The sequence below is a fragment of the Oncorhynchus masou genome, chromosome 32 (genome assembly GCF_036934945.1).
Source record: "Oncorhynchus masou masou isolate Uvic2021 chromosome 32, UVic_Omas_1.1, whole genome shotgun sequence".
NCBI classification, from domain to species: domain Eukaryota; kingdom Metazoa; phylum Chordata; class Actinopteri; order Salmoniformes; family Salmonidae; genus Oncorhynchus; species Oncorhynchus masou.
In genome coordinates, this window is record NC_088243.1 from 85,136,089 (window position 1) to 85,159,929 (window position 23,841).

The 23,841-nt window shown below is 43.9% G+C and overlaps 3 protein-coding genes across 5 annotated transcripts in view; 2 read left to right on the forward strand and 1 right to left on the reverse strand.

Moving 5' to 3' along the window:
* Positions 1-209: 209 nt before the first annotated feature.
* LOC135526730 (serine/threonine-protein phosphatase 2A catalytic subunit alpha isoform-like) lies at positions 210-6,714 on the reverse strand. The gene is made up of 7 exons (XM_064955346.1): positions 6,272-6,714; positions 5,510-5,719; positions 4,626-4,799; positions 3,567-3,656; positions 2,945-3,106; positions 2,628-2,746; positions 210-2,411 (listed from the first exon to the last, which is right to left on the reverse strand). Exons 1-7 carry the CDS (start codon positions 6,371-6,373, stop codon positions 2,339-2,341), a joined length of 930 nt encoding a protein of 309 aa, XP_064811418.1. The 5' UTR covers positions 6,374-6,714; the 3' UTR covers positions 210-2,338.
* Positions 6,715-7,472: 758 nt separating this feature from the next.
* Positions 7,473-12,814, forward strand: LOC135526732 (UPF0461 protein C5orf24 homolog). 3 transcript variants are annotated; one of them, XM_064955348.1, is made up of 4 exons: positions 7,473-7,730; positions 8,569-8,658; positions 8,928-8,975; positions 10,986-12,814. In XM_064955348.1, the coding sequence occupies exons 1-4, from the start codon at positions 7,698-7,700 to the stop codon at positions 11,688-11,690; spliced, it is 876 nt and encodes a 291-aa protein (XP_064811420.1). In that variant the 5' UTR covers positions 7,473-7,697; the 3' UTR covers positions 11,691-12,814. The 3 variants fall into 3 exon arrangements, with proteins under 3 accessions (XP_064811420.1, XP_064811421.1, XP_064811422.1); XM_064955349.1 differs by lacking the exon at positions 8,928-8,975; XM_064955350.1 differs by lacking the exon at positions 7,473-7,730 and having other exon boundaries at positions 8,608-8,658; positions 8,928-10,602.
* Positions 12,815-14,265: 1,451 nt separating this feature from the next.
* Positions 14,266-23,841, forward strand: part of LOC135526731 (histone-lysine N-methyltransferase, H3 lysine-36 specific-like) — a 54,078-nt gene continuing 44,502 nt past the window's right edge. The window contains exons 1-6 of the mRNA XM_064955347.1: positions 14,266-14,706; positions 15,353-16,257; positions 16,675-16,816; positions 17,968-18,140; positions 18,626-20,654; positions 20,752-21,336. Of these exons, the coding sequence (XP_064811419.1) occupies positions 15,370-16,257; positions 16,675-16,816; positions 17,968-18,140; positions 18,626-20,654; positions 20,752-21,336 (3,817 nt within the window). The 5' untranslated portion in view covers positions 14,266-14,706; positions 15,353-15,369. The remainder of the gene's footprint in view (positions 14,707-15,352; positions 16,258-16,674; positions 16,817-17,967; positions 18,141-18,625; positions 20,655-20,751; positions 21,337-23,841) is intronic.

A 23,841-nucleotide genomic window follows, 5' to 3' on the forward strand; every position in this document is an offset into this window, starting at 1 on the left:
TTCCAAGTCGGAAACTCGGGCATCTTTCTATCACTAACGTAATCATTTGACCCCCCCCCAAGCATTTCGCTACACTCACATTAACACCAGCTAACCATGTGTACGTGACAAATAAAAGTTGATCAAGGGGCAACGTCATTCTCAAAGTTAAAGGTCACTCTTGCCTCTGTGCCACGCAGAGCGCCTAAGAACCATACAGGACAAAGCAGCAAAGGAACAACTTCAATCTTTATTATATAGCGGAGGCTGCAAAACAGAAAGGTAACTATAACAAGGGATGTCATTTTGTACAAGTGTTCCTCTGAAATAGGTTTTACTCAACTAATGGACAGGTGAGTGACAGAAAAGGTATTTGCTGGGGGTGAAATATACACTGTATTCAGAAAGTATTCAGACCCCTTAACCTTTTCCACATTTTGTTACGTTACAGCCTTATTTTAAAATTGATTTCCTCCAGACGGGACGCTTGGCATTCAGGCCAAAGAGTTCAATCTTGGTTTCATCAGACCAGAGAATCTTGATTCTCATGATCTAAGGAGACCTTTAGGCGCATTTGGAAAACTCATGTGCCATTTATTGAGAAATGGCTTCCATCCGACCTCACTACCATAAATGCCTGATTGGTGGACCGCTGCAGAGATGGTGGTCCTTTTGGAAGGCTCTCCCAACTTTACAGAGGAACTCCAGAGCTCTGTCAGAGTGACCATCGGGTTCTTGGTCACCTCCCTGAAGGTACCCAAGAACACCGTGGCTCATTTTGCCATTGGCGGCCAGCTCTAGGAAGTCTCTCGGTGGTTCCAAACTTCTTCCATTTAAGAATGATGGAGGCCACGGTGTTCTTGGGAACCTTCAATGCAACAGAAATTGTTGGTACCCTTCCCCAGATCTGTGCCTCGACACAATCTGGGGCGGCAGGGTAGCCTAGTGGGTAGCTTGTTGGACTAGCAACCAAAAAGTTGCAAGTTCATATCCCCATGCTGACAAGGTACAAATGTTGTTCTGCCCCTGAACAGGCAGTTAACCCACTGTTCCTAGGCCATCATTGAAAATAAGATTTTGTTCTTAACTGACTTGCCTAGTTAAATAAAGGTAAAATAAAAATCCTATCTTGGAGCTTGAGGATAATTCCTTAGACCTCATGGCTTGGTTTTTGCTCTAACGTCAACTGTGGGACCTTACATAGACAGTTGTGTGCCTTTCCATATCATGTCCAATCAATTGAATTTACCACAGGTTGACTCCAAGTTTTAGAAACATCTCAAGGATGTTCAATGAAAACAGGATGCACCTGAGCTCAACTTCAAGCCTCATCGCAAAGGGTTTGACTACTTACGTAAATAAGGTATTTCTGTTCTAAATTTTTTTTTTTTTTTTTTTTACATTTGCAAACATTTCTAAAAACATTTTTTCACTTTGTCATTACGCGGTATTGTGATGTCATTACGGGGTATTGTGATGTCATTACGGGGTATTGTGATGTCATTACGGGGTATTGTGATGTCATTACGGGGTATTGTGATGTCATTACGGGGTATTGTGTGTCGATTGGTGATGAAGAAAATGTATTTAATCCATTTTAGATTAAGGCTGTAATGTAACAAAAATGTGGAAAAAGTCAAGGGGTCTGAATACTTTCTGAAAGCAGCGTAAAACAGAATGCTGTAGTTTGTCAGTGTCATGATAAAACATTAAATACAAAAGTGCAAAGAGAAAGAAGAATTCAATTCCATCCAGCGCTCAACCAAGTCTGAAAACAATGATTTAAAATTCACACAAAAAAAAAAGCCATTGAATTTCTGTTAGAAAAATGTTCACAACATAACATGTTTGTTTACTGCAACCTTCCAGTTTGAGGCCATGCTGAGTTAGCTGTACCAAAACTTTTCTATACTAGAATTATGTTCCTATCACAAGGGTTACATTTAAGCCTTAATCTCAGCAGATTAATTAATTCAAAGCAGATCTTTTTCCTGACAAAACCAGCAGGTACTATGAGACTGTCTGCTTCCAAAATGGCACCCTATTACTATATAGTACACTGTAATCTTTACAATGAAGAATCATTTTTCAGAGATAAATATAACATCATGCACAGAGAGAGAAGGAACTGGTTCCATGGACTGTGGTGGGTGTCGGATGTGTGGTCTTCTTTAAAGATGAATGTGACATTTTTTTTTCCATTTTGCATTTTGTGAAATTATGGCACACATTTTGGTCCATGGATTGATGGATGCTTACTTTGTCACAACTCTATACCGAATGCTCCCTTCTCCCGCATCTTCTCCCACTTCTTCACTAAGAAGAATCTAGAGCAATACTTCACAGGCATTGGGATCTTTTACAGGAAGTAGTCAGGAGTGCGACGGGTCACATGGGGTTCACCTCTGCGAGGGGCGGGGTCGAACTGAAGGCTGGAATAGAAACACAGCCACTCACACATCTGAAACGAGGCCTTGGAGCGACGTTCCATCTAATAGAGGGTTCGCTTCATTTCATCAATCAAGATAAGAAAAGGAAGTTTGCTAACTCATTTATCTACTCGTAACAATTTCCAATGTACGGAGTTTAACAATAAAGCTAAAGTAAAGAATTGTCAACAGGAATTTTATTCTGATGTGAATACTTACAAGGAGTACTTGAGCGTGTCATCCAGCTCCATGATGGCGGCCTGGTTTCCACAGCGATAGCAGTAATTGGGTGCACTGAAGATAGTCACTACGTTACGGTCATGGCACCAGTTATAACCCTGTCAAAAACAAACACTCAGGAAACCAGAGGTACATCATGGCACCAGTTATAACCCTGTCAAAAACAAACACTCAGGAAACCAGAGGTACATCTAAGAACAAGACAATCAAAAAACAAAAAGGAATTCATGCAAATACAAAAGAATGTCTGCATTTTGGTATAAAAATACATACATTTTCAGTCCTTAAAAACATACCTCCATGACCAGCTGGTGAGCTCTGGAGACCAGGGTGAGTCCGTTAGCATGGTTGAAGGTCTCTGAGATGTCTTGTCCAAAGGTGTAGCCGGCACCGCGGGGAGAGATGCCCCAGCCGCCACGGTCATCAGGGTCTGACCACAGCAGGTCACACATCGGACCCTGGGGGAGGGAGACGGTGGCCATGTTAGTAAGGTCAACAATACAGCGAACACCACATGATGTGAATAAGGTGGCCATATTGGTGAGGTCAGGCTGCAACAGAGTCACCACATGATTTTATCTAAGGTGTTTGCTGAGCGCATATTACAACTGTGAGATGAGTAGTGACTGGTTGGCCAGAAGTCCATGGAACAGATTAAACATCTGCTATACAATGTCAGGGCTTACAGACTCCAGTGGTTCAATATCCACACTATGAAGATGCCGAACAACTGGAAACGCATCACTCTACATGAACTGAACAAAGCAGGGACCTCCTGGCTAGAGGCAAAAGCTGTCACACAGAAGTGTTTAAGTCAAGTAAGTCAATATTACGAAACAACCTATTGGACATGTATTCTAACTAGCATGGTAATATGAAGATTGGACGTCGTTTCTAGGAACGTGGAAGTGAGCTGACCTCATGAGGAACTTCCTGTAAGCGATCCAGCGCTCTGATGTGTTCCAGTGTGTCTATAGAGGGGGACAGTCCACCGTGGAGACAGAAGATCTGCAGAGGAACAACAGGTCAGGACATTTCCTTCTAAAAATGTGTTCGAACGAATCAAATCATTAAGGCTTAAAATACCATCTAACACCGTGTTGGGTTGTAGATGTTTTTATTTTTACAATCTGTATTGTACAGCACGTTGCTGCTGAATTGCATGGTTATGTAATAACAGTAGTGATCAAAGAAGAGACCGCTTTCCAACCACGGAGCATGAATTGAGGAGCAAACTGAAGGAGAGGAGATTCAAAAACACGGACGACAACAGAATTCAATTTAAAAAAACAATTTTTTTGTTGCTAAAAGTAGAACCAATGCGTTACGGCTTTTAGCCTTTATTGTGGTTTTTGACTACGGTCAAAAGCCGAAAAAAAGTTGGTTCTATTTGTAAAAAAGAAAGAAAAGAAAAGCTTTTTATTGAATTACATTGTCCTCCGTGTTGCTGAATCTCCTCTCTTTCATAACAGTGATCCTAATAGTACATGAGTTTTATATAGCGCTCTTCAGGGCCCCAATCAATAGACACTTATGTAATGCTTCTACTAATAAATAAATATGTAATACGTTAAAATATGTCACATTTGGGGGGGGGGGGGGGGGGGGGGGCAACGTGACCAAATTCACATAGAAGTGTGAGTTATAGAGCTGTCTTTCTCATTGAAATGAAGCCTAATTAGTGGTAGATCTGTTCTGTGTGCACTATTTCTACGCTTCCCGGTCTTAAGTTTCATCTGTGCGCCTTTTACTGTCAGTTTTGATTTGCTTCAAACAGCTAAAAAAAAAATATATATATATTTTTGGTTATGAAAAATATATTTCACAGTAGTTTAGATAGAACGATGCTTCTCTACACAATGACTGCTGGTATTGTTACATAAACAGAAATTAAGCAAACTGTTAAGATTTTTTTTTGCAACCATGAAATGGCGGAGTGATTTCTGCATAATGCACGTGTAACAACTAATATCTCACCTGGTTATCTACCAAGGCAGTCAGGGGCAGATAGTCAAATAAGTCTGTGAAGTACTTCCAGACGTTGGCGTTTCCGTATTTCCTTAAACACTCGTCGTAGAAGCCGTACACCTGGGTGATCTGTCTGCTCTCGTGGTTCCCTCGGAGGATTGTGATTCGCTCACGGTACCTCACCTGAAAAACAAATGATTAACATCTCTGGATTGGACAAAATGCGCATTGACAAGACATTACATTCACAGTGACTGCACCTCCAGACATGGTTTAAGGTTGACGACAACATTTACAGTAGCAGCCAGTGAATCTTATCCTGTGTTATATCAGTAGGCTGTCCTCCCTGTAGACCTACTGGCCTCCACTAGCAGTTTGAGTTTTAACCTGGTTGCGGTTTTTCCCTGTGCAAAATACACCAACTAAGCAATATCAGAAAGTTATCAGCCGAAGCTATTATAGAACACACTCTAAAACAGGAATGGGCAACTGGCAGGCCACGGGCATTTTGCAGGGCCCGTGTATCAATAGGAACCCAGTCTCAATTTACTGTTGAGAATTAGAATTGATAAGCTTCAATAAATATTGTGGTCGTGCATCAGCAGTTTCTCTCGTTATGTGTCACTAACAGTCACTCAATTAGTCCATGCAAGCTAAAAATGTTTAGATTGATAAGTTAGCCTAGTCAGCGATCTAAACTTGTATTAATCATGGCCGGACACAGACCAGGGGCCCCAATAGATTTTGCAAACATTTCTGTCCACCCTATGGCAAAATTGCATGAAATTACTTGATTAGGTGAACTCCTTTTGAGTCGTCAGGCAATTCCACTGCAGCCCCTCATGATGCATTTAGTTGCCCTTTCCTGCTCTAAAACATTTGTCTATGTTTACCTTGAGAGATACTAGGAGGCTGACTGTCTCTACAGAATAGTAGCCCCTGTCCACATAGTCTCCCATGAAGAGGTAGTTGGTGTCCGGAGACTTCCCTCCGATTTTAAACAGCTCCACCAAGTCGTGGAACTGTCCGTGGACATCTCCACACACGGTGACCGGACATCTCACCTCCTGCACATTAGACTCCTTCGTCAGAATCTCTTTGGCCTGGGAAAGAAATGAGACAAGAGTTTGGGGTTAGGAATTTAAACAAGAGGGTGGGGAAAATAGGGGATACAAAGGGGAAGAGCGGGAGTTCGGGTCTGTGTAAGTTATTTCTTGTTTGAGTACTTTATTTATAAAAATGCATGCATATTTTTAAGCTCTAACTATATACGGTAGTTGATACCCAAGGGGCACAATTGGAAATTCAACTGCAACAAGCCAGAACGGAGCGTAAGAACAAACTGAAATTTCCAAACACATTCATATAAAGAATACAACATCAACGCTATTCAGTCAACGCATGTCAGCCAACCCCACAGTGGATGCAATGGCTATAGACTCCGCCGCCATTTTCAGAATAATGTAGCTAGTAACTAACTAACTAGTAACGAACTAGTAACTAACTAGCAGTAACAAACCATAGCCGGTGGGGAAATTAACCGTGCTCGGACCAAATAACAATTTAAGAGAGTTGCTTAACATAGCGATATTAGCTAAGCTAATTTGCCGGCTAAGGGCTTGCAAGATCATACGAATTAAACGGGTTAAAATTACCTTCTCGCAAAGGGCTTTGACTTGATTTTCCGAGAGCTGTTTGCATTCGCCGAGTTGCTCAATCCACCCATCCAATTCCTTAGTGAATGACTTGTCGTCCATGTCTGGTTATATTTCAGCGAGCAAACTCCCTAGTTAGGTTACCTATTGAAAACTAGTTTAGTTAATGCGTTCTCGTCATTCGCACTCTTTTTGCTTTCGTCGAAAATGAATGTACGAACTAGCTAGGTCACCGACACCTGCTTTAAATTGGTTCAACCCCCCTTACTAGCTAGCTACTCGTTAAAAAATAAGCGCTGCATGCGCCTCGATATCCTGTTTATCTGAAATAGCTAAAGAAATGCGGGGTACAGCCGCAGTTGCAGAAAACTGGCTCTGTATGAAATTCCGAGGACCCAACCCTGCTTCTTCACCGAGCAACAATCAATGAGAGAGTTTTATTACACTGGCCCGAAATGAACAGGGAAACGCTCCTTCACAACATCAGGCGAAAGCGGGGAGGGAGGAGCGCAATACTCAAATCAAACATTACTCTGCGTCTCTCTGTCAGGCTGTCAACAAGGCAGCATGGTGCATCGCCCAGTAACATCTCTTTTCCATAAAATAAATGTTTGAATTTTCAAACTAGGATTGGGAAGGCAGATAAATCGTTTTTCTTAATCACTTTTGCATGTGGAAACACAGAATCCAACTCATCCCTCCACCACGTGTTTAATTACGTCACTTTTGTTTTGAGCCGACAACGCCGACGGCCAGAGCTGGGCACCTGGTTCACGCTCGGGAGCCAGCCCGGTTCCTAAACAAATGCAATCACTATTCACCGATTCAAATTTATCACGCCGGGGTAACCCGAGTCAGATAAACGAAACCCCCCGGTATATTGCTGCGTTTACGTCATTGGCCGACATTGGCCGTCCCCTTCATCTGGGCTTTGCTCCCACCGTGTGGTTACGAATGGGAACTTCAATGTGCTCTCGTTATTAAAATAATTCATCTATCACAATAAATACCATGAATATTGTGGATAATAGTGTGAATAGGTATACTACTATTGAAATGCATATGCAGGTTTTCAAGCTGAAATAAATGGTATTAAAAATATTTATATAATAATTCACAGTGAATAAATACAACGGACTGGCAGGATGCAAAAAGCAACTATCCAGAATTTAAAGCGGCTCCTAATGTTTAAGACACACGCATGCGCATTGAGGTTCACCCTAGTCAGCAGTATGAGAAATGGTTCATGCAATCGTGATCCTTTGAGACGTCCCAACTCCGAGGTTACTCCATTGAATTTGAAATTTAAAATGGTTAAGGTACGATTTGAGGTTATGGTTAAGGTTAGGGAACTGTAGTAGGGGTTAAGGTTAGGGTTTAGGGTAGCGACGTCCCACGGTACCCGGGTATCACTACCCAGGATAAAATGGCAGCACCTTTGAGGCAAGGAGGACAGCAGGTAAGACATTCAATATTTAAGGTTTATTTTCTGTTGTAAAATAACATATAGTTAACTGAACCTCTTCACCTAAACCCTAGCTACATCGTCACTTTGAAATCGGTACAGCTCGCGTCCACGAGGACTTATGTTTTGAACCAGTCATTAGATTTGACAGACCTGTCTGATACCATAACAGCAACAAAACTAGTTGAATTAATGATCAAGCTTGATACAATGTAGCAACCAGTGTTAGGGAAGCTACTCTGAAAATGTACTTTACTAAGCTACCAATTACTCCGAACTGGAATAAGTTAAGTTACACACCCATAAGAAAAATATAGTTTACTAATATATACATATTAAATAGTTTATAAGTTACTTTGAAAATGTATTTCACTACATCCAAACTACTTCGTGAAAAATTATCATATCTAAAATGTAATTGACTACAAATTGCAAGAATATTATCACACAAAAGTCAGATGTTAACAGAAAGTGTAATTCAGCCTATTAAACACAAAAACGATGTTTCAAGCGAGAATTGGGAAGGTCTGATGCTGAAAACACCACTACATGGCAAACAAAATATGAACTACTGAAAACAGTACCAATATTTGAATTTAGTTAAACTACCACCAAGATACTGCAAAATGTAAGGAAATTACTCATTGAACTATTTGTAGTTCACTACTCCCCAACACTGGTAACAACCAACACATCTACAGTTAATGGGTTTCTACTCCTAGTTTCTCAGTCAAATGTAATTTACATGTTTTATATTTACAGGGCTTGATCATTTGCAGATGAATGATTTGCATGTATTTGACATTTTCTTAATCCTGTGTCTATTTCCAAGCCTCTGGATGCTGCTAACCTCAAAGACCTGAGAGTTGTTGCTCTGAATGGCTTCTTGGTCAAAGGAGAGACGCTCAAGCTGGACACTAAGGTAGGAACTAGGAACTCCCAGAGGAGGCTACTGAAAAGCTAATACTAAATATACATAACACCAAGCCACAGTGGATGAAAGAATAATGGAATCCCAGTCCACCTACAGAATCAGAAACGTTGACATTTTAGGGGTTACATTACTTGTTACTCCTGACTAAAATCCTCACCATAAAGTCTGTGAAATATAGTGATTAATATAGTGATTATGAGCAGGTTTGTACATGCTGCTTCAAGTCTGAATGTCTTCTCTGTTCTCTCTCTACCCAGTCTGAACCCCTCCATCTTGGGTGGAATGACAGTCAGCGTCAGGGACAAGTATGTGGACATGTTTACCAAGATACAGAAACAGACCAAGATCATTAGGGAGCCCTAATAATTGGCATAGGTTGTGTCCCACATTACACCATACTCCCTACAGTATGTAGAGCTATTAAGGGCTACGAGACCAGGCTGAGGGAATAGGGTGCCATTTGGGGGTATTTTTTTTGTTTTAAACGTTTTGCTTAATCAACTGGACCTAAGTCCTGTGAACTCAATAGGGAATGAATGACTAGTGGAACAATGTTACGGGGAAATGCCTTGCCTATGTGTATTATTGCTTCCCAGCTTCAAGCTTAACAGTACAAAGTATTCCAGTAAATTGAGTCTTTCTGTTGTCATGTTTGTTTTGATTAGTTAGGATCCTCATTGGCCTACGCTGATGCTGACAGCTCGTCTTACTGGGGTCCCGGACACATAATGAAAAAAACATTACAGACAAAAGACATTACAATTGACATACATTTAAAAACATGAACATGTAGTGTATCTATCAGTTCCACATACATGTCAGTTCATACACACAACATGTAGCTCATATTAAATATGATGTATTATGAAAAACACTGTATTTCTCTGTTTTTTGGTGTTTATTTGTAGCCAGGGCGAAGCTAGTTGATTTGTAGCCTCGTAAATAGTGAGGCTAGTTGATTTGCGGATGCAGTCAAATAAATGTGTATAGAAAACATTTGTTTACAGTTTCACAGAGGCCAACTACTGTTTGACAATCAGACAGCGAAGAACTAGCGATGTGACTGAAATGTGAATATGTATGAAACTGTACACAAACTGATGCGAGTTCTGTAAATTAGATTGCTTTCCCACTAACGTCAGGTCAAATGTAGTTATATTACACGGTTTAGTAGATCAAGCTAGTTTTTTATCCTGTACTTAATGTTTGTCATTGTTATACTACCACCTACTGAAAGTACAGTATTGATAAACCTCTGTTTATAAAGGTTCCCACTAGTTACCACAGCCGCAAAGTCAAATTTACCTATATCGTAAAATGTTATGAAGACACAAATTTGCTTTTTGGTCTTAATATAAGGTTACGGTTAGGCATAAGGTTAGCAGTGTGGTTAATGTTAGGTTTAATGTTAAGGTTTAAAATCACATTTTAAGACGAGACGTAGAAATGGGCGGGGTTTATGACTGGCTGTCACGAGTGACGACCGTTTCTAAAACTGTTTCAAAACTGTTACCTCATTTCCTGGACACAATGTCCACAATTTCAAAACAAAGATTACAAATAAAATACATAATATCCTATATTCTTGATCGAAATATGTCTGGATTACATGCCATTTTTTTTATTACAGTAAATGTCTTTATAGGGCTGCTAGGTTTCCTTAAAGTCTGGCGCGCCTGCGCTTTGAGCCCCTCCTATTTTATAAAAAGAAAGCAACCAGAGGAAAATGGCTGCCTTTCTCACTTAAACCTCTGTCCTAGAAGAAGAAATAAATATCAAATACCCGGCGCATAATGTCATCCAGGATCAAGTTAATATCCATGGAATATAAAGGCGTAGAATACATGCGTTTTTAGGATGTTATGGAGGTCAAGAATGGAAAATCTGTTTCATATTTAACCCTTTGCATTCTATGATCCGCCTACAAATGAGGTTTGTGGTTTTTTAATGTTCTGAAAATGTACTCGCAAATGCAGCAGTTTTATTCGTGGTATTTCGTTGTAGTAGCGCCCATTGCCCCATTTATACGGCTGTTGTATTATTGGGTTGTTAACGCATAATAGCGAGACACTACGTTGCGTATTGTATTAACACCGCCGATATGGTTTTGCAACAATAGCCTATTCTAATTAAGAATGTTGGACAAGATGTTTTCACATAGAATAGATACTTTATAACATATGCATTACATAGTGATGTGCATCACCAACTTAGGTTCTTATTGTGTGTTTATGTGCATGCTCGTAAGTTTGTGTCACACATACCAATTCAATGACTCTAAACCTGCTTCTCTTTTCATTTGTACCCCTCAACAGAAAATGATGCACCAAGTCACTGGCAGCAGCAATGACTATTGCATGAGTGGCCTTGCAGAGGAATGTCAACACCCAACCAGCCACTTTGACTTATGTAGCTCGCAATCCAACAAATTCTACCCTTCGCCTCCACCCCCTACTCTACAGCTGCCCCACCCAAACCTGCACAAGCCCATGCCCTGTCAAATGCAACAAGAGACCCAGAATGAGTTCCACCCTCAGACTGTGAGGATCCGAGGGCCCAGTGAGGCTCCAACTGGGACAGAGAGCTCCAAGAAAAAGAAAGGAAGCGTTGTCAAATCCGGCCGTAGAGGGAGACCCTCGGGGACCACGAAGTCAGCCGGTTACCGGACAAGCACTGGACGTCCGTTGGGGACCACGAAAGCTGCGGGGTTCAAGACCAGTCCCGGCAGGCCTCTGGGTACGACCAAAGCAGCAGGCTACAAGGTTAGCCCTGGCAGGCCTCCTGGTAGCATCAAGACTCTGGCTCGGCTCAAGAAACTGGAGTACGGGAGCTGTGATGGTACCAAGAAACTAGGCTTCGGTAACTGCGTCGGCGGAGCCAAGAAACTGGACTATGCCAGCTGTGACGGTACCAAGAAATTGGACTATGCCAGCTTCGAAGTGGCACCTTTCCCTTACAACCTGATGCAGAAACGAGGCTTGCGTGAGCCTACAGGCAAAGTGGAGGAAACTAACGAGTAGTTATACCTGCGTCTCGTATCTATTGCCTGGAAATCATATTTGAGTGCTTGTCCTAAAGGGTGTTGATGTCTAGAAGGGACTCATGTAGCCAAAATATTGGTTGACTTTTGGATATGTCTGGCACTGGTTACTAACGAATGGCTTCTCCTCTACTCATTGCACTCTGCTGATATTGTCACCATGTAATCTGTCCCTATCCAAAGACTGAAATCGCTCTCTTTTTTTCAATTAGTTTGTTATCTTATTTTACAGAAATTGCATGATAAAGCATATAATAAATACAATCAATATACTTTAGCTAAACAGGAATGAGAAATAGCCTACTATTCGTCATAATCTAGTCAAATGCTCGCTGTCTGGAGAAGGGTTGATGTTTTGTTTAAATGTTTAAATATCGGACTTTCATTCATCTGTTTATTTTATGCTCTGATATAATGTGCTTTTATCATTAGTAGTTTGCTTGTCCTGATGTTTTCCACATTGAAAATGCATCTTAGTAGGAAACAACACAAAACACACTAGCAAAACATGAATCTTAAGCATCTCCCAGAGTGCGTGTGGCAGTGTTTGTGTCTTTTTGTGTTGTATGGTATAACATATTTTTTATTTGTATTTATACATAGCATATTTATACACAGGATTTCATGCAATATAACATTGTTACAACATGTTTTTTGAAATTGTGCTCAAACTTTTGGGCCTCCCGAGTGGCACAGCGGTCTAAGGCACTCCACCGCAGTGCTAGAGGCGTCACTTCAGACCTGAGTTCGATCCCGGGCTGTATCACAACCGGCCGTGATTGGGAGTCCCATAGGGTGGTGCACAATTGGCCCAGCGTCGTCCAAGTTAGGGGAGATTTTGGCCGGGGTAGGCCGTCATTGTAAATAAGAATTTGTTCTTAACGGACTTGCCTAGTTAAATAAAGATTACAAAAAATAAAAAATAAACTGACACGAACACAGTGCATCTGAAAACCTCTCATAACACTTATTTGACGACAAAGGAATTGTTATTTCTAACTCTTTGTGAATATTAATGGTTTTGTCTTCTCAATGTACTGTATTATCCTTTATTCTTTGTTCTCACAAGTTAACTATCAATTGATTAAAGCAAACCCAGAATGGCGTTGAGTAGGAATTATCATTTTAACCAACGGAGAAAATGCTTTATGGTGGGTTATGTGTAACGATAAGATAGTTTACTGTATGTATGACCAAAAATTAAAGTGAAATGGTCATTCTAAAATGATATTGTCTTGACTGTCACTGATATTTTAATAGTGTAGTGTATAAACAACAGTGTAGATCATTTCCATTTGTAAAATGCAGACAAAAATCATGGGGTCCAGGTCCCCCTATGAGCCAGTGGACTCCACCTTTATAAAACACTGATTGCATGTCCAACCACTCTAAAATAAATATAAGAAATACTGTTTTTCGCATCCTAGAATATTTTTTCTAATAAGATTTACGTACATAAACCTGGGTATCGTGTCTTACATAGGCCTAGAATTACATATGGCCTGTGTTGTGAAATCTCATAGAACTGAGAAACCAATATTGAATGAGGGAAAAAAAGAACAACAACTTTAAATATAATTTCAACATAAAAACATTGGGCCACTTCGAGAGAAAAAAAAATCTAAACTAATTTTCTTATTTTTGTCCTCTGACATTGAATGTTCATTCTCTTCGCCCTACGTTCTGAGCGACGGCCTCATAAGGTTACTAATCTACAGATTGGTTATCAATGAAGAGCAGCCGAGGCAAATATCCTATCAGGTAATATGATTAATTAGAATTGGCTATAAAATAATGTCTGTAGCCTATTTGACAACTGTCATTTCGATGTACCAGTGATGGGTATTGTGCGAAGCGAGGTGATTACAGTGGCAGTAGGGCACGACTGCAAGTATGGCGAGCCTTTTGTGTGGCCACTATGCAAGGCGTATTCTTCTCTTTATTAAAGACTGCTGTCATTGTTATTTTTTAATGCTAACTTATTGCAGGATACGCGGAAAAAAACGGATAAGCATTTAGCCAAATTAACAATATTATATTGCACCTCATTGACATGGTGTCCAGGGGTCCGACTTTAGTTAGGGCTTTGCCCCCCACCATTGACATGTGTATTGCTGCGGACATGGCCTATTTTCTCTGCTGTCAGGCAATATGGCGCATAGTCTATTTTAAAACTTTGACTAGGCCGCATCCGCTTGCGCTGTTTTTCATTCGACCACATTCGAACTATTGATCCGTGTTCGTTGTGGTCACAGAATCATCACTCTCTCCAACCTCTCTGCTATCCAAAATGGAGGAAGCAAGTTACGCCTTTGTTGGGATAAGGAAACCAATGGCGCAATGGTTTATCAATGTGACATACCTTCCACTCACATAACCCCATATTAAATAGTCTTTATCCAGCCAAGGGTTTCGTGTATGTTGACGAAAACACATGAGGGGATATAGTAGCCTACATCTGGATTCGTCAGTGTGACTGTAGACCAGTGTTCTCTAGTGACTGAGGACTGATAGGTTGAGAGAGTGCCCGGGCCCGATGTGCTGTGATCCGCGGCTTCGCAGACGGGGGGGGGGTTGGGTGGCTGTGCGGATTGGTTGCTCAGCTCTGCTCGCCAACACAGCCAGTCCGTCTAGCACGGTTTGTTTTAACATAACTGGAGGGGCATTTCGATAGCCCGCAAAACAACCATGTAGTAAAAATGATATTTTAATTGCTAGGCACTAAGGTGGTGTACGCTACACTGACTTTTTATGCACTAAAATGGAAGGTTACATTTTTCTTTGGTCTATTGGTGACTGTTTTGGAAAGGCCGCCGTTGGTGAGATAGGACAGGAGGTGAAGGGGAGAGAATGAGAGCTGTTGGTCTTTCTTGGCCTAGTGCTGCTGCTACTGCTGGGATTGTGCAGATCCGCTTTCACAAATCGAAAAAAACACACGCTTCATGCCCCAATCTGAAAGACCCGCAGTTGGTGTTATTGTGACCGACCTCCAAATGGTAAGATTATTGCGTTTTTTAAAACAGACGATGTTTTTAAACGTTTTGAACCGTCCTTTTGTGAGTTAGAATGGATGCTTCCTATGTCGGTTTATAGGCTCTGTGTAGGCTACTTGTGTGAGCCATTCTGTATGATGGCATTGACTGTATTGACTCCCCTACAGACAGTCAGGTTGGCAGCGCGATCAATGTTGCACAGATCTATCATTTCAGTATTTGCCATCGTTCTATTTTGCTATAAAAAAACAGAACGAGTAGATATGATTTTATTGTGAACGGGGCAGAGCACACCGGCAGCTCGCTGGGTTTTCCTGATCTTTTTGTCTTCTCTGCTGCCACTACGGACGGCCTTCAGAGGGGAAGCCATGCAAATGTCGTATTATTACGTGTAGGCTATGCGGTAGTCTTTCTTTATGTTATTGTCGCGTGGAATGTGAGTTGTTATTTACACACACACAGTATGGTTTATATACATTCTTGTGTTTGTTTTTTAACAATTGTTTTGTAACATTGTAGCTATTTCAAACAGTGCATGAGTCTGATCCATATGAATTGACCACACTGTAAGCTGGGTAGGAAAAACCTGGTTGTTTGCTAGAAGGTTTACCTCAACCACCCTAACCTGCATTTTGTTTTACAATGACAGGAAGGAGCCATGACAACATGAGTTCTTCATACAGACGGGCTGTTCGGGGCGGCTCAGCTTCAGCCACATCTTATAGCTCAGGCCAGCCAGAGCTGAAGCCCCCCAATCGCCTCTCAGTTTCCACCACTTCGTATAGAAACCAGTGCAACAGCAGCGCCAAGCGTGGCTCAACAGACCAACCTTCGACGGCCATGCAACTGTCAACCTCTGCCCTCAAACAGGCACCGAGCTACGGGTATAACCAGGCAGAGAGGGAGAGGCCCCACTGCTACAGTCCTCTGCTGAGGCTCCAGGATCTCTCCACTATGGTACACAGACCTGGGTCTGATCTGGGACCCGGGACCCAGCCCAAGGACCTCCATGCCAGGAACCATTTGCACTCTCACAGCCCAGTGGGAGGTTCTAGTTTTGGGGCTCCCCTGGTCCGACTGCCCCCCTCTACTGGTAACGAGGAGACAGAACCCTGCGAGGATTCCATGCAGGATCAGAACGGTTTCTCTCCTGTTAGTTCTGATAGTTTGGAGCGCTGCTCCCCCATCCCCAATGGATACCTGCATTTCGAGTCCACCTTGTTTGACAGTGGGGACAGGGAGGATGAGGAGGATGATTTGGTACCTTTTCAACAACACTCTTCTAAGTCCCTGAGAGACAGAACGGTGAGAGACTCTAACACCACCTCTGGTTCAGGGGTAGGCCATAACAGCACATACAAACCCTCTGTTCTCAACCTGATGTCTAAGAGTCTGTCTGAACTGGACCCTACTCTGAGCCCCAGTGCCCTGCCTGACATGTCCATGGGGGATGGCTGGAGTATGGACCAGGACTCTGACAGTGACAGTGACAGTGCGATGACAGGAGACACACATGACAATGGTCTCATCTCACCTGTTGGAACCAATTCTAATGTGAGTTTCCTCTCTTACTGATAATCATAATAATAACAATAATAATAATAATAACCCTTGGGGGAGATGCATCCTGGGTAGCTCTAAAAGATATCTGATCTTATCTGACATTATCTCCAGTTCTGTAAATACTGTGTAATCTCCTGGAACAGTATTTGTCAAGAAATTATTTAGATTTTTAAAAAAAAATTTGCGTACACTATATGCTGATCAACCATATAGGCTAGTTTTATATTAAGCAAAATAATATTGATTTGATAACAATATTTCTTTCACATTTCAATTAGAGTTGCAAAAAATAATTTTTGAATAACATATAGTGAGATACAAGAAATCCCTTTTACCATTAGAGTTTTGAACTGTCAAAGGGATGATCCTATACGTGTAATAAGTCCTTTGTTTATTTTTTTTGTTCAGTCCAACAGCCCAAAGAAGAAGCCCCTCCCAGCAGTGCAGTACTTGGAGGGAGATCTGGTCTGGGCCAAGTTCAACCGCCGCCCCTGGTGGCCCTGTAGAGTTACCATAGATCCTCTGGAGGGGATACACACACGCATGAAAGGTGGGAAGTTGTATTATTGGTTTTGGATCTAAACGTATCACAGGATGGGTGTATTCTTATGTCAGGGCATGAAGCATTGATTATAAGTGGGAAGGAAGGGAAGCTCTCCTCTGGGTTCTGTGGGGGAATGAAGGGAAGCTCTCCTCTGGGTTCTGTGGGGGAAGGAAGGGAAGCTCTTATTGGTTCTGTGGGGGAAGGAAGGGAAGCTCTCCTCTGGTTTCTGTGGGGGAAGGAAGGGAAGCTCTCCTGGGTTCTGTGGGGGAAGGAAGGGAAGCTCTCCTCTGGGTTCTGTGGGGGAAGGAAGGGAAGCTCTCCTCTGGGTTCTGTGGGGGAAGGAAATGAAGCTCTCCTCTGGGTTCTGTGGGGGAAGGAAGGGAAGCTCTCCTCTGGGTTCTGTGGGGGAATGAAGGGAAGCTCTCCTCTGGGTTCTGTGGGGGAAGGAAGGGAAGCTCTCTGGGTTCTGTGGGGGAAGGAAGGGAAGCTGTCCTCTGGGTTCTGTGGGGGAATGAAGGGAAGCTCTCCTCTGGGTTCTGTGGGGGAATGAAGAGAAGCTCTCCTCTGGGTTCTGTGGGGGAAGGAAGGGAAGCTCTTATTGGTTCTGTGGGGGAAGGAAGTGAAGCTCTCCTCTGGGTTCTGTGGGGGAAGGAAGGGAAGCTCTTATTGGTTCTGTGGGGGAAGGAAGTGAAGCTCTCCTCTGGGTTCTGTGGGGGAAGGAAGGGATGCTCTCCTCTTGGTTCTGTGGGGGAAGGAAGTGAAGCTCTCCTCTAGGTTCTGTGGGGAAGGAAGTGAAGCTCTCCTCTAGGTTCTGTGGGGGAAGGAAGTGAAGCTCTCCTTTGGGTTCTGTGGGGGAAGGAAGTGAAGCTCTCCTCTGGGTTCTGTGGGGGATATAACAGCTAGAGAGAAGAAATAACCACCTGGATCTAAAATGTGTTGTCCACAATCACTCCAAAGTTGACATAGTTTGTGGTATATAAGGGCATATAGTATGTGGGCATCCTCTGACAGTTATCTATAAACTACTTCAACTCAATGTATCAGCTCAGTTTGTCCTTGTGTAATGACAAGCATTTAAACACTTTTTTTTAAGTTTCTCCTATAACATTTTGTATCAATGTTAAAACATGTTGTCTTTGTATTTTCTGTTGTTCCAGTCCCCAGTCGGCGCCCTTGTCGTATGTATTACGTAGAGACTGTGGCGGAGATGGCAGACCATGCCTGGGTACCTGGGAAAGTGACCTACCCCTTCACAGGAGGAGAGCAGTTTACAGACCTGCCTGTGCTGAGACGGAGAGGGAAACAGAGGGAAAAGGACTACAAATACACAGTAACTGACCACAGACTGTCAACTCCTGTTGTTTTTAATTTAGCTCACATTGTGTGTTGCTGTTAGTAGAGATATGTTTAAAGTCACAAATCGCTTTTGTCGTTGTAAAGGTGCAGAATAGTTTCATTGGGGCGGCAGGGTAGTCTAGTGGCTAGAGCGTTGGGCTAGTAACCGGAAGGTTGCGAGTTCAAACCCCCGAGCTGACAAGGTACAAATCTGTCGTTCTGCCCCTGAACAGGCAGTTAACCCCACTGTTCCCAGGCCGTCATTGAAAATAAGAATTTGTTCTTAACTGACTTGCCTGGTTAAATAAAGGTAAAATAAAAAATAAAAAAAATTAAATTGCGTGTCTCACTAAACATATCTGGAAGATTATACTCATACTATCTATTCCACAAAGACAACGACTCCACGTAGTTTAGAAATAAGGGCATCTTTGACAGTTGACCACTTTTGTCCAGATGTTTGTCATCTCTCCCCTGTAGATACCCAAGCGTCTGTTGGAGTCGTGGAAAGTCAGTGTGCTGGAAGCTGAGTTTCTCCTACCTGACCTGCTGAAGAATACTGCTGTCTCTTCTTCCATGGCCTTTAACGGTGAAGAGCGGGTGTCCTCCCCACTGCCTGATGAAAAAACATCCGAGGCCCCCTCTTGTTCCTCCTTTAACCTCACTGCACCCATCTCCCTCAGCCATCCCCCCAACAGAAACAAACATCCCCCTGCTGCCGACCTGACCGTAGCGAACGACAGTAGCAGCAAAAAGAAACCCTGCCAGAAGAAGAAGAAGAGGAAGGGTTTGGCGGAGATCTTTGGTCATATAGGTGGAAGTCCCACAGAGTCACTAAGCATCCTAGACTCGGCCAACCAAATGCCTGCTGCCGCAGCTGATCCACTGAAAGGAGAGGATCCCAAGGACTCTCCATACGCAGACCTGGATTCTGTACCAACCATCGTGCGTCCCAATCGGTCTGAGAAACCTGCTAAAGACCCAGAGAAACCGCCTGAACCCTCACAAGAGGAGGCAGAGAAAGGGGGCAAGAAGGAGCGGGCTACTCCTCCTGAAAAGGCCAAACACAGGCATGTGGTCATGGTGGTTCCTAGGCATGTAGTTCCTATATCCTCATCTCCAAGCATTTTAGCAAACAAATCTCTTTTAAATTACAGAACTACAAAAAACACAAATGTTTTACAGTCAAAACAGAAGTTGGGCAGCTCTTCTGAACTGACGAATAAAAATGATCATGATAAGCAGTCTCTGCATCTCCCTGCCAGCAGACGTCTGATGACCAGGGCCCTGAAAGCAGAGAAGGAGACAGAACTCAAAGAGGCTCTGCTGGCCTCAAGCCAAAACTTGAGAGACGATAGGCTTAATGTGCGTTCTTCTGATGATGATGATGATGTGAGCGACAACGTTCAGATCAGAACAGAGTCGTCTACTAGCAGGGATTCTTCACCAGACAAAGCCAGATCCTCTGCTAGTCACAGCTCTCCTAAAAAACAGCCCGAGTCTGATTGGAAGCACCTCCACAACGGCTCGTGGAAAAACTCTGAAGATGTGACTCCAGGGTCCAGAAAGCCTGTCATACCCTCTATTAAGGTCAAGGAAGAGAACATTGTCTCAGACAGATCCTCCTGTTCTTCCCCCACCTCCTCTCTCTCTCCCATGGACACTTTCAAGGATGTCAAGGAGCTGTCATTCAAATCCCTACTGAAGGAGGAAAGCGACTCTGGGGACTCTAACACTAACTTTAAACCTGAGCCTAATTACAAGTTCAGTACTTTCCTGATGCTCCTGAAGGACATGCATGATACCAGGGAGAAAGAGGGCAAGCCCTTGACCATGCCTCCCTTGCCAGACCTCATCAAGGAAGAACCCATGGTAATACCCACCGCCCAACCACCAGACGACCCCCTTAACGCTGCTGCTGGCGGGGACTGGATGCCAGCGGGGACCAAAATCCAAAACGGCCAGCATGCAAGCTCGCCAACAACCAAGAGAACACCGGCCAAACCCAAGTCTAAAAATAAAACCATCATAAAAAACGAAACGTACAAACTTGAAGGGAAAACGGTGCTGGCTCAGATGGTGGCGAACGCGGTGGAGAAGCAGCAGCGGAGGAAGCCGAGGCCTCCAGCCAAACTCCGGGCCACCATCGCTGGTCTCTCTCCCGAGATGGCCGACCTAGCCTGGGGGAGGGAGTTTGTCTCTGGGCACGCTGACCTGGCTGAGCCTGGCCTCGGCCCTCCTCTTCCTCCTGTCCCCTCCGCTGCTGACTCCTCATCCTACCTCGACAAGAGCCCGGGTACCAAAGTGGCCCCTAAGAAGCGCTGGCAGACATTTGCGCAGCAGGGGCCGGTGAAGCCTGGGAAGGATGCAGGTGCCCTGGGTGGGGTGGCCTCACCGCAGGGGCCTGTGGAGGTGAATGGGATCTACAGAGACTGCCAGGGTGGGACACCAGTTCGCATCAGGTCCCATGATCTGAACCTGGGGATGGAGAAGCAAGATGACACATCAGGTAAGCATTGGATTTCAGTACCAGCAGTGTTTTATGTCAACAGTTAGCTTTTTATTTTTAGAGATTGATTTGGTTGATTGATTATTTGTTCCAACAGCACATTCTGAAAACAAACGGCTGAGGAAACCCAGCAAAAGACTGCTGGAATCCACAGAGGAGGAACAATTCTTCTCCCCGAAGAAAAAACTAAAGAAACCTCTGGAATCTTCCAAAACTCCTCTGAGCCCTTCCACAGTTCCAGGCCCAGCCCTGCTAACATCCACCTCTACTCCCAGCCCCACCCCCACCCCTGGGCCTACCTCTGGGGAGCCAGCCAGCCCCACCCCTGGGCCTACCTCTGGGGAGCCAGCCAGCCACACCCCTGGGCCTACCACTGGGGAGCCAGCAAGCCCTACCCCTGGCCCTACCTCTGGGGAGCCAACCAGCCCCACCCCTGGCCCTACCTCTGGGGAGCCAGCGATCACCACCCTTGGATCTACCTCTGGAGAGCCAACCATCACCACCCCTGACCCTAACTCTGGAGAGCGAGCCAGCACCAAGGCCCGAGCAGGGTTGAAACAGAGTCTGTCTCAAGATGTCCTCCACCGTGTTATAAAATCATTATCCAAACAACCCTCAGCAGTGACCTCTTTCTCTACTGAATCAACATCATCAGATGTGACAAACCCTCCTCTGCCCTCTGGTAAGTAACATCTCCAAAAACGTCTCTCATACGGCAATTCTGTTTTATGTAATACAGGAGGCAGATCTATTCTATTGGGTGAGTAGTTCCATTGGTGAGAGTAGTTCCATTGGTGAGAGTAGTTCCATTGGTGAGAGTAGTTCCATTGGTGAGAGTAGTTCCATTGGTGAGAGTAGTTCCATTGGTGAGAGCAGTTCCATTGGTGAGAGCAGTTCCATTGGTGAGAGCAGTTCCATTGGTGAGAGTAGTTCCATTGGTGAGAGTAGTTCCATTGGTGAGAGTGTAGTTCCATTGGGAGAGTGTAGTTCCATTGGGAGAGTGTAGTTCCATTGGGAGAGTGTAGTTCCATTGGGAGAGTGTAGTTCCATTGGGAGAGTGTAGTTCCATTGGGAGAGTGTAGTTCCATTGGGAGAGTGTAGTTCCATTGGGAGAGTGTAGTTCCATTGGGAGAGTGTAGTTCCATTTGGAGAGTAGTTCCATTTGGTGAGTGTAGTTCCATAGGTGAGAGCAGTTCCGTAGTTCCATTGGTGAGAGTATTTCCATTGGTGAGAGTGGTTCCATTGGTGAGAGCAGTTCCGTAGTTCCATTGGTGAGAGTATTTCCATTGGTGAGAGTAGTTCCGTAGTTCCATTGGTGAGAGTATTTCCATTGGTGAGAGTATTTCCATTGGTGAGAGTAGTTCCGTAGTTCCATTGGTGAGAGCAGTTCCATTGGTGAGAGCAGTTCCATTGGTGAGAGCAGTTCCATTGGTGAGAGCAGTTCCATTGGTGAGAGCAGTTCCATTGGTGAGAGCAGTTCCATTGGTGAGAGCAGTTCCATTGGTGAGAGCAGTTCCATTGGTGAGAGCAGTTCCATTGGTGAGAGCAGTTCCATTGGTGAGAGCAGTTCCATTGGTGAGAGCAGTTCCATTGGTGAGAGCAGTTCCATTGGTGAGAGCAGTTCCATTTGTGAGAGTAGTTCCATAGTTCCATTGGTGAGAGTAGTTCCATTGGTGAGAGTAGTTCCATTGGTGAGAGCAGTTCCATTGGTGAGAGCAGTTCCATTGGTGAGAGCAGTTCCATTGGTGAGAGCAGTTCCATTGGTGAGAGCAGTTCCATTTGTGAGAGTAGTTCCATAGTTCCATTGGTGAGAGCAGTTCCGTTGGTGAGAGCAGTTCCGTTGGTGAGAGCAGTTCCGTTGGTGAGAGCAGTTCCGTTGGTGAGAGCAGTTCCGTTGGTGAGAGCAGTTCCGTTGGTGAGAGCAGTTCCGTTGGTGAGAGCAGTTCCATTGGTGAGAGCAGTTCCATTTGTGAGAGTAGTTCCATTGGTGAGAGTAGTTCCATTGGTGAGAGTAGTTCCATTGGTGAGAGTAGTTCCATTGGTGAGAGCAGTTCCATTGGTGAGAGCAGTTCCATTGGTGAGAGCAGTTCCATTGGTGAGAGCAGTTCCATTGGTGAGAGCAGTTCCATTGGTGAGAGTATTTCCATTGGTGAGAGTAGTTCCGTAGTTCCATTGGTGAGAGCAGTTCCATTGGTGAGAGCAGTTCCATTGGTGAGAGCAGTTCCATTGGTGAGAGCAGTTCCATTGGTGAGAGCAGTTCCATAGTTCCATTGGTGAGAGTAGTTCCATTGGTGAGAGTAGTTCCATTGGTGAGAGTAGTTCCATTGGTGAGAGTATTTCCATTGGTGAGAGTAGTTCCGTAGTTCCATTGGTGAGAGCAGTTCCATTGGTGAGAGCAGTTCCATTGGTGAGAGCAGTTCCATTGGTGAGAGCAGTTCCATTGGTGAGAGCAGTTCCATTTGTGAGAGTAGTTCCATAGTTCCATTGGTGAGAGTAGTTCCATTGGTGAGAGTAGTTCCATTGGTGAGAGTAGTTCCATTGGTGAGAGTAGTTCCATTGGTGAGAGCAGTTCCATTGGTGAGAGCAGTTCCATTGGTGAGAGCAGTTCCATTGGTGAGAGCAGTTCCATTGGTGAGAGCAGTTCCATTGGTGAGAGCAGTTCCATTGGTGAGAGTATTTCCATTGGTGAGAGTAGTTCCGTAGTTCCATTGGTGAGAGCAGTTCCATTGGTGAGAGCAGTTCCATTGGTGAGAGCAGTTCCATTGGTGAGAGCAGTTCCATTGGTGAGAGCAGTTCCATAGTTCCATTGGTGAGAGTAGTTCCATTGGTGAGAGTAGTTCCATTGGTGAGAGTAGTTCCATTGGTGAGAGTATTTCCATTGGTGAGAGTAGTTCCGTAGTTCCATTGGTGAGAGCAGTTCCATTGGTGAGAGCAGTTCCATTGGTGAGAGCAGTTCCATTGGTGAGAGCAGTTCCATTGGTGAGAGCAGTTCCATTGGTGAGAGCAGTTCCATTGGTGAGAGTAGTTCCATAGTTCCATTGGTGAGAGTAGTTCCATTGGTGAGAGTAGTTCCATTGGTGAGAGTAGTTCCATTGGTGAGAGTAGTTCCATTGGTGAGAGTAGTTCCATTGGTGAGAGCAGTTCCATTGGTGAGAGTAGTTCCATAGTTCCATTGGTGAGAGCAGTT

What these genes read in the sequence shown, in the direction of transcription:
- LOC135526730 (XM_064955346.1), bottom strand. Translation starts at nt 6,373, where the DNA reads ATGGACGACAAGTCATTCACTAAGGAATTGGATGGGTGGATTGAGCAA. An exon ending in GCCTCCTAGTATCTCTCAAG is followed by an intron (nt 4,800 to 5,509) that starts GTAAACATAGAC and finishes TTTGTTTTTCAG; the next exon opens with GTGAGGTACCGTGAGCGAAT. An exon ending in TACAGGAAGTTCCTCATGAG is followed by an intron (nt 3,107 to 3,566) that starts GTCAGCTCACTT and finishes TCCCTCCCCCAG; the next exon opens with GGTCCGATGTGTGACCTGCT.
- LOC135526732 (XM_064955348.1), top strand. Translation starts at nt 7,698, where the DNA reads ATGGCAGCACCTTTGAGGCAAGGAGGACAGCAG. An exon ending in TGAGGCAAGGAGGACAGCAG is followed by an intron (nt 7,731 to 8,568) that starts GTAAGACATTCA and finishes TCTATTTCCAAG; the next exon opens with CCTCTGGATGCTGCTAACCT. An exon ending in ACAGTCAGCGTCAGGGACAA is followed by an intron (nt 8,976 to 10,985) that starts GTATGTGGACAT and finishes ACCCCTCAACAG; the next exon opens with AAAATGATGCACCAAGTCAC.